Raw genomic sequence first — 10,591 nt, forward strand, 5'->3', positions numbered from 1 at the left:
ATATATATATATATATATATTACGAAAAATTCTCATAATTTCTTTTTTAGATAAGTATCTAGTATACAAGTATATGATAGTATTAATTATATAATAATATCTATAACAATAGCCTTATATTCTTCCATTTATAATTTCCAGTTATCTAATTAAAATGATAAAATATCTGTGTTAAGATAATAAAATAATTTTTTGACTTTTAATCTTGACTTTGTATCATAAAGTAAAGTATTTTTTTTTTACATGAATATATAAAGTTGCGATAACGCGCGTAGTGCACTATACACGTTCGCAACTATATATAAGTATCCGCATTTGTTATCTTCTTTCGTGCAAGTTCAGGTTTGGTATACGTGCGGTTTGTAGCACGATACGATAGCATCTCTCTTTTATGTATGCACCTTCGGCTCAAGGATATTTTGCCTAGCGTGCAAGTAATGCATGTGCAAGGTAGAGGACTGCAATTCTCTGGTACTATTCCATATAGGTTTAACGTTTTTATCGAGCTTTGTAACTAGCTACTTTCCTTTAGCCGCGTAATAAAGTTTTATAAATGCATGTTGCGCTTTTTAAAAATGCAAGAATGCCAAATTGGAATATGTGGTCCAACAGTTACGCAAACATATTTTTCCTTCGAACTTTGTGGTATTAAATGCACGATAAAATACACAATTAATTTTTTATCTCTCCATTGTTTTCCATACATACATTTCATTCCGATAGTGTGTAAACAATGTGTTTAGTAATTATTTGTGTGTTTAATGTGCCTTTTCACTATAAAGAAAATATCAACATATTTTGAGGTAGATTGAGATTAATATGTTAAATTAAAAAAAAATTCTTGATAAGAGATAGAAAATAACTAAAATGTTAAAAAATATTTACAGAAAGGCAAAACAAAGATCTTCTTATTGCTAAGTTGTACAAATGTCTGTTGTTAAGAAAAGTTTTAAATCGATATTCGGGCTAGTATTTTAATTTAAAAAATCCAAAAATGGTTTTAACACACACACACACACACACACACACACACACACACACACACACACACACACATAGTGAAAAAATATATTAATTCCTATAATAATACGAAATAATTACAGTTTTTTTAAAGAACTTTAAAATAATTGAATATTTGATTTATATATTTATATGAATAATGCATTACACAGAAAATGCTGTTCATTCTTTAATACAATTTTTATGTTCATTTTCATTATTATTCAATAACGGATATCATTATATTTATCCATATGAGTTCAAATACCTTCCAATAATTTATTCCTGTTTTTAATGGATCATAACTTACAACATTTCAATACATTTTCAATACTCTTTCTGATTCATTTATTCTTTGTCGAAATTGTCATCAAAATAGAGAAAAAGAAAAACAGAGAGATAGAGAGAGAGAGAGAGAGAGAGAGAGAGAGAGAGAGAGAGAACAGGAAAAAGGAAGGAAGAAAGGGAGAAACAGAATAATATCAAGCCTACGTATTGAAATAATTCGCGAAATCGACCTTTCAAAAAAACCAGTTCCAGATTTTCCTCTTACGAGATCCGATTTGCATGCAAATCCGCCTGAATTCAGATCTGTGCCCACTCGCACGATTATATTGGCGCACGTTCACATTGTCCCCCTCGAGAAGGGTGAAAAGTTGCTGTTTTAGAGGGAAGGATTGGATTATATTACCAGAAAAATCTCGATACGTTTTGATCGCAAAATATCCAAAAATAATACGACAAATTGGTTCAAATGCTTTTAAACTTAGTGAGATCTTTTTATATAAAATATTATTATAAAATTTTGCTTTCTTTTATTACTTTTTTTTATACACGGTGCATTTTTCTTTCTTTAATGTTATTTCATGAAATAAAAATGCTGTAAAAGTGATTGGTCTTCTCTAATTATTTTATTTAATACAATAGTATCTCTAATAAATAATTTCTTTTATTTTTTACTTCTGTCTTGATTATATTATTGATTATATTCTGTAACTAATTTTCCGTAAAAATAAAAATAATATTTGCGTTGTATGTTATCTTCACAGAAAAATATGATTTGTAAAAAAGCAATAATAATGAAGTTATTGCCATCAATCTTGTGAAAAATAACATGCCAAATTATTTTGAATATCGATAGCATTACTTGAATTGAAAAGAAGGAAACCGTTTTGAAAGAACATGTAGTTAATTTGATAAAGTTATTAAAGAATACTATATAATTTCGTTTATTGCTGATAACATGATACTTATTTAGCATCACGATTTACATAACTTCGCATATTTATATAGTCTGCTTAACAACAGCAAGTAGAAATCCAATTATCTGTCTATAACCAATCACAATAGCATAATGTAATACATTCGCATTCATCGACTACATTTGCTCGCGTTATCAAGCATAACTAGCATTTGATTATCTTGAGTTTAGGTCAAGTATTCTTGATTAAGGTACTTCGACGTAATTAACCGCATCTCCAGAATTTGCTCCTATTGATGCGGGTTCAAGTTCAATCGTGAGCATCGTGAGCATTGATCGCTTAACACGGTTGATCCACTTTGATTCAATCATTGAATGCAATAAAAGATATAACTAATTATGATTAAATTTAGGTTAAGTTAGATTAAACAGTGTTTACATCTCGATTTAAGAATTCACATTTTTTAGCATAATAAGAAATTCAGTTGTGTCATCCTAGAATTCTTAAAATAATAAAAACTTTAGTGTTCAAAGTTTGTGATTAATGTAGGCATTTTAAGACAAATTTATCAGTCATGATTCTCCTTCACGAAGAAATAAATAAACAAATAACAAAAAAAAAACTAAACTTTTTATCTTGTCACATAACGAGCTATAAGTATGAGATCTCGAAAATCGATTCTCAGATGCTAATTGATTGTTCACTGTACTTGGCTCAAATGTACTTGGTTCAAATGTACTTAGTCAAATGTACTTGGTTTTTCATTTCCAGTACGATCGTATCAACATTTCCTCCTACATTTTAAAATATCATGAAGAAGAGAGTTCTCATGTTAGAAGTTGATTGTTCCGGTTTCATACGATATGTAAATCTTTCCAACATCAACCAAAGATAATTTCTCTCTCTCTCTCTCTCTCTCTCTCTCTCTCTCTCTCTCTCTCTCTCTCTCTCTTTTCATCTAAAAATTCCTCGCTACTGTTTTCAGTTTTCTCTTCGTCACAATTTTTTTCCCCACAATTTATTGACGTAGAGATTTTGCTATGATATTGACGTGAAATTTCTCCGCTTGGGTGAGAGATTTATCGTGGATGTTAAGATTAATGATCGTGGTCGTACACGCTTAAGTAAATGTTAAAGGGGAAGCGTTTAAACGATTATAAAAAGTGATTTAACTATTTTTTTACTTTGTTAGAAAAGATTTTTTTACTTTGTTTGATAAGAGTTGATATAACATATGACTTTGAATTTTCAGCTTAATGTTCATTATTCGTTTAATAACACAAACATGAATATAATTTTTTTCTGATAATTTTGTGTCAACATATAAATTTTAAGAAAATCTATCGGGAGCCAGATGCAAAATAAAAAAACGTTCTTAATGGATTTGTTGACTTTATATAAAATTTTTACTATTGCATTTCTGTCTTAAATTTTATATTAATTATTTATAATGACAACTTCGATTGTCAAGTATCAATTTTTGATCTTTGCTTTTTTCTGAACGTTACAGTTAACGTTCGAAACACAAAATTAGTCTTATTGGTTATTGCTTTGACAGCTGCAATACATTGATTCGTACGATACAAGTGCGCTTTAGATTATACAATAGCGAGGTAATTTCTCTCGTGGTTAAATCGCAGTAGGTTTATGCCGTATGCCGTATGTACTTCGTGAGATTGTCGAGTCACACGACAGCCTGCTTCAACCTGCGATACGCTTCGTGAGCCGATTGCAATTGTCTCGAGAGGCGAAAGGAGAAGAGAATTTCAATGGTTACCAGTTTCCGTGCGGTTATCGCATAGTATTTAACCTTTGTCTTGTCGAGACGCATCATCGAGAAAGTTATATCAAAGAGAAAGTTATATTAGAATAAGTTACATAATAGAAAATAATATCCTTAATAATAAAGAAATTGATAATAACAAAAATTTTTACAAAAATTAAATAACTCGTAGGAAGTAAAATGGAAACAGGAAAAAGTCTTAGATTAAAAGAAAGACATTAATAAATATCTTTCCTTTATTCTAAATTCTAAAAGCATAATTTCCAGAATGAATAATTGCTTTTAATAGCGAAAATATCATTAGAATAAATGCATAATTGCATCATAGATGTAATAAATATAGATTCGCGCATTCTCTTAGCATCTCCGTTATAAAGAATGAAATCATATGAGCATCTCTGTTCAACTCTATCAGCATCTCTCTTCAACTTTTTAGAGAGAGAGAGAGAGAGAGAGATGATTTAAATATCTTCACTCTTTCTAAATCGATAGTAACAATTTTATAGAAATGCGCAATCTGTTTACATCTATGAATTGCATAAGTTCTTCATTTAGCCATTTATTCATTTATTTAAACAATTATGTGCTTATTTATAAAACATGTTTATTATATTTAAATTTAAATATGTTCTTTCTATATATGAACTTATTGTCAGGTCAAATATGTATGCAGATATTTGCATGTATAACCATTTTCACTTTGCTTAAATTTTCATTATTTGTTGTAATAAATGGCCTCCATTATTACTGATTATATGAAAATATCAAATAAGCAAAAAGGAAAAAATGAAGACAATCGTTTAGAAATTTTATACATCGTGTAACTGCGCTGTTTAAAATTAATGTACGTACATTACAATTATATGTTTCCGGAAAGAATTCTTCAAAACGTTATCTCATTATTTTAATGTAAATTTTGTTCTAGTTATACATGTATTTGAAATTATCATGATTATATTATATAATAACATTATTTCAGAGCATTTTTTTGTTCAACATATGTTAACAAATTTTATAAATAAACGGCTACATTTTGATCGAATATTGACGAAATTATTACTAAAAATTTTATTATATTTTCATTCATAAAAACTAAAGGATTTTGAGGAAAATAATATATAATAAACATATTTTTTCTTTAAACAATGACGAAAAAATTTTTTTTATAAATTATCAAATTTGTTTAAAAGTATTAATCTATGTCATCAATCATGATTATTAAAAAATATTTACGTGTATATTTATTTGAGTAAAATCCAGCTTTTTGAAATGAAAAATTAAAATATAGGCTCGTAACGAAAACTATGCTCACTCAGAGAAAGATTTCTGCGATTTAAAGAAATGTTTCTTTGCTACGGTTAAAGAAAAATTTTTTTTTTATTTCCGTGCCTTATTTCCTTGATTTAAACATTATTTTCTGAAATCAAATAAAAAAATTTATTTGATTTAAAGAAATTATATTTAAATCAAAGAAATGACGTTCAAATCAAAGAAATTTTTTTTTAATCGTATAGCAAAGAAACATTTCTTTGAATTGAAAAAACCTTTCTCTGGGTGCTGTACTAGTATCTGTCATCTTTTTTATTGACCATATTTGTTAAAGGAAAATAGATAAAAAAAGAATATAGCTTCTTCGATCTCAACTTCAGAAGCGCAATAATTCACACAAGCATTGCCAATGTACACGCATGTGACTTTCGTCGATGGAAAAGGGGGAAGAACATGAGGGTGTTTTGTCAATGTTATTTACGGCTCGTAGTAGTATATTGATTCGCTCATACGGTCAAATGTCCCTCTCGCGGAGAATTCACGTGCACGCATGCATGCGCGAACATATATACTTCAGTCTTGAAAAGGTAGAGGCGAATTTTGTATTGGATGGTTTGTTATATAATAATATAACATTGATCAAACAATTTGAAATTTTTAATAAATTATTTAGAAAAATATTGTTTTAAAAAATATATTGTTTGCATATTTTGCCGATAAATATATAACTATATAATAGTTTGCATTTTATTTATATACTTGCTCTCTTCTCTCTTTTCTCTTTCCTTCTACTTCTAAAATTTAATAATGTAAAATAATTAAGAAAATTTCTTATTGTGTTAAATGTGGATTTAGTGCAGACATGGTTACTAACTTACATATAATAATAGATCTACGCCATCTTTTAACGACTCCTTCGAGAATTCCGAAATATAAATTCACAGCGGACTTTTTACTTTTCCTGGCAAGACTTTATCGCTTGGATGAGACAAACCGAGGAACACGAAAGTAGCATCGAAAAGTTTCTGCTTGAGAGAGAAAAATGGCAGTACCATCGTTCAATGTTACATAATCTTTGCGGAAAAAGTTGAAATGCAAAATGTTTGCGTTACTTTTTTTTTAATTTATGAACACGAAAATTCTTGTATTAATAAAACGATAAAAAAATTAAATAGATATTTTCCAAGCATTTATGTTTATTAAAAAATATGGACATATAAATATTGAAATGTTAATATTTTACATTGTTCAATTTTTTATTAGAATCATAAGTCTGTACATGTCAAACTCAAGTCTGAATTTATAGCATAGCTTTAATTTTTAGCATAATATACAAATAAATATCATTTTTTATATGAATAATGCTTTATTAGGTAGAAATTTTGTTTACTAAACACGATGTTTACTAAATTTTCTTCTCTCTTAAAATTTGATTAAACAACGAGATCATTCATAAAATATCAAGTAATACAACGAATAGAACAATCAGTCACTTTTTGCTTCGACATTTGCGGCTTCAATATTTTGTTTATCTTGAAATGATGCGGTGTCCGCTCTGTTGCATTTTTGAAGCATCGAAGAAATACAGAAAGTCTCAAAAGCATACTTAAAAGACACTAATCTTAAAAGTAATCAGAAAAAAATTTTTAAGGAATCAAAATCTTACTAGGCGATTTTATTTCCCATCATTTCTTAATATTTGATTTTATTATTAATAGATCATCGGTTTACTCATAGATAATCTAAAGATATTAGTATAATAGTTCAAAATTTCTTTGCATCTCTTTTTAAAATTTAGATATGTAAATAATTATTTAAATTATAATTATTTATATTTTAAGTTTAGTTTTTGAATTAAAATGTAAACAATTCTATAAAAATATTAATATTTTATAAAATACTTCACAGATTATCTAGAGAGAAATTCTGTACATTATTTATCATATCTAAGGCAATCTATAGACACTTATTTCTTTTTAAATTTAAAAGTTGTATAAAATAAAAGTAGATTGAGTATGTGACAATAGTGCGAACCTTACAAAGAAGAAATGTAAGGACAGATGGTATTCATTAGAAGATGAGCTCAAGAGAACAAGTTTATTTGGAAGCGGACGCGCGAATCTAAGTCGATGACGTGAAATTCAATTATGCTTTCGGTGTCTAGAAGAGAATTATCTTCAAAACGATCTCGACACCCATCGACTAAGTTACTCGAAGATTTTCATTATAAATTGAGTTACAGCAGAATTTCAATCTCCACCATCGATAATCGAATCGTAATCGTAATGGAGATGATGCAAAAGTCTGTTTTACTAATGAAGATATTTCTCGCATGTAATGAATACGTAAAAATATAAATAAAAAATTTTACCAGATAACATTTTACTAATCAATCAGTTAATATGAATAAATATCGTTTGTTAAATTTAAATTTCTTCAGAAATTCTTTATTTTTAAAGAGAAATTTATTATATCATGAAAGCTAATAAAAATGTACGATTAATAAAAAAATATTTCTGTCACTTGAATCAAAAACAAGTTGTAACTTTTAAGAATGAAAATTTTCTAAATTGTAGAAATATTTTAAACTTTTTAACTATTTTTTCAATATATGAGATAATGAAACAATTATATGTATATGTAAGGAAATTTTATTTTTCTTTTTACCTAAATATATAATAAAATATATAATAAAATAATTTCTTTACATATTAAATAAGGAAAATTATTAAACCAGAAAATAACCTTAATGATTTATATCTAAATAAGAATTTTAAAATTAAATGTCACTGCCACTTGAATCGGATTTTTTCCACAAAAATTGATCACCCACTTTTATTGAAAACTGTCAAAGCTAAATGTTGTGATTTCTTTTTTAAAAAAAGCCAAGACCAGGATGGAGTAATATATCAATTTTTTTATATAAAAAAAAAGAATATTCAACTGACACGAGTGAATAAACGATGTTGCACAAGACATTTTTTTTTATTTTCCACGTAAACACATATGTATTTTGTTCCAACTGATATTTTAAATATAAACACGTATATAAAATATAACCAACACATATAACAATACGTTCAACAGAAATGCTAGCATTGTGAACTCATACTTATTTACTTGTCGATGTACTAAAATGTGTCTTTTTTATTTAACTAGTTGTCTGTATTAAAAACGATTTTATTAAAAAATTTGTTTTATTATGTATTACGTTTTAGTGAACAAAAATATGTAGTTCTAGAAATTAAAATTTTATAGATAATTTGATTGTATTTTAAACAAAATTAGTTTCACACACACACACACGCGCGCGCGCGCGCGCACGCACGCACGCATGCACGCACGCACGCACACACACACACACACACACACAATTATATACATATATTACAAAAAAATCTTATTTTGAAAACATGTGAAACTGTGAGAAAATAATAGATTTGATAAATACTACTATTTTTCTCCAATTTTTCTAATCATACGCGGAAAAAATGTTTTTGCTAAAGTATCTAAAAATTTACCTAGATCTTTACGTAGATCTGAAAATTATTTTATTGGATTGCAAGTAATTATGTATAACGCTCAAAGTGATTAATAGAATGTCAGAACTTTTCGCAGCATTGCACATCATGCTTGAATTTTCTACATAACTATTTTGATAATCTAACAAAATTATGTTCAGAACTGTATATCTATTTAAATTTTTAGATATTTTAGCAAAATTGTTTTTTTTTTTTTATGTAATTACTTAAATATCTTTGCAGATGTAAAGCGAAATCTCGAACATCACACGATGCCTTTTTTTAATTAATTGTATGTTTTTGAGAGAAAAAGGAAAAGAGAAAGAGAGAGAGAGAGAAAGAGAGATATAGATAAGCAAAAGATTTAGATAAAGAAAAGTTGTAGAACCAATCCAATGATTTTTAAATGTTTTTCCTTCAGCCACAATACCTTAATCCTTTGATGTAGATGAAGTCTCACGATTAAGAAAGGGTCGAAGCCAGTCTCACCAACACTCGCGATTAAAGCATGCGACCGCGATGAAATATGATTCGTAAAATTTCTTTTTTTCCGAGGGAGCAGATTTCAACAATCGAAGCATATTAAACGAACGAGATTCAACAATAAGCAGTTAAGTAGTGCATGCTTGGTTTTGAATAGGACATACCCAGTATGTCCATGATTGAGTCCCGTGATGGCCTGCACTCGTGATAGTGGCGACAGTAGTACTGGTGCCGTAACGGTCAGACTTCGCCACGGAGACTACCACCACCTCCGCAACTTCTATCTGCCCCCACCAATCTCTACGGGGGTGCGCACCCCCACTACAGGGATGGGCGTGCTTGCTGGTGTAGAGGGGCTGGAGGGGAGCTAGAAAAATGTTCAGTTCCTCCTCAGAGGTACCGTTGGTTCCCTTCTACCCCTATCTATCGCGCAATATTTTTGCCGTTCCTATAACCGACATGGTCGGATCGGCCTTCCTATAGAATAGGATGCGGGAACGGAATGCGACACCGACACCTCTCGATATGGAGAACGAAGAATGGAATGTCGGTGGTGAGCGACATCGAGCTTGTACAACCGGTTAAGCGGCTCGACTGGGTCACGGGGAATGAAGTGATGGAATAACGCGTGCAGTGTGCCGAACAAAGCTATAGAATAAAACGCAGATTTATTTTGTGTAACAAATCTTTTATCCTTTGGCTATGACAGCACAGTGGTGAAAAAATAAAATCTCGTAAAAATGGCGAAGTACAATTACAAAGATATTGAGTGATCCTTGAACAAAGGAAGAACCGATATCGCGTATTCTACTTTTTATAACAGTGTGATGTGACATATGTAAGTGCTTGTTGAATTAAATAAAAATTTCAAATTGACTCGTATTTAAATTGAAGAATTTCAAATGCGTTTCTAACAGTGAAAAGAAATTTTCGAAATTAGAATAAGAATATAGTAGTACACTAGTAATTTTCTCATATAATTTTGAACAGATTACGATAGATCAATTACGTCCGCATCAAAGCTCGTGTTCTGCCGGCAGCCTGTCGACATAATCTGACAATAGATTGCCAGCAGAAACCCAGCAGAATCTACTATCTCGTAACTTAATTTTATTTAAATAATATGCATATTCTACTTAACAAGTAGATTCCACTCGGTTTCTATTATCACATTTTGTTAATAAATTCTATTATTTTTAATAACATCGACAAAATTTGTAGCAAACATTTTGCAAAATTTTTTTTTAAATACGTCTGAAATATATAAACAAATTATGTATTCACAGAAAAATAGAGAAAAGATTTTTAAGTTAGTATACATATATATATATATA

General features: G+C 29.0%; 1 protein-coding gene across 2 annotated transcripts in view; it reads right to left on the reverse strand.

Annotated features, from left to right (window-relative positions):
• Positions 1–10,591, reverse strand: part of LOC108688278 (complexin) — a 127,737-nt gene that overhangs the window by 16,644 nt on the left and 100,502 nt on the right. Inside the window, exon 1 of one of the 2 annotated variants that reach the window (XM_018194463.1) lies at positions 9,422–9,476. The exons of the other annotated variant lie outside the window; for it this stretch is intronic. Coding sequence (XP_018049952.1) covers positions 9,422–9,434 — 13 coding nt within the window. The 5' untranslated portion in view covers positions 9,435–9,476. Of the gene's footprint in view, positions 1–9,421; positions 9,477–10,591 lie in introns of those variants that run through there. 2 annotated transcript variants of the gene reach the window in all.

Source organism: Atta colombica, unplaced genomic scaffold (genome assembly GCF_001594045.1).
Source record: "Atta colombica isolate Treedump-2 unplaced genomic scaffold, Acol1.0 scaffold228, whole genome shotgun sequence".
NCBI classification, from domain to species: Eukaryota; Metazoa; Arthropoda; class Insecta; order Hymenoptera; family Formicidae; genus Atta; species Atta colombica.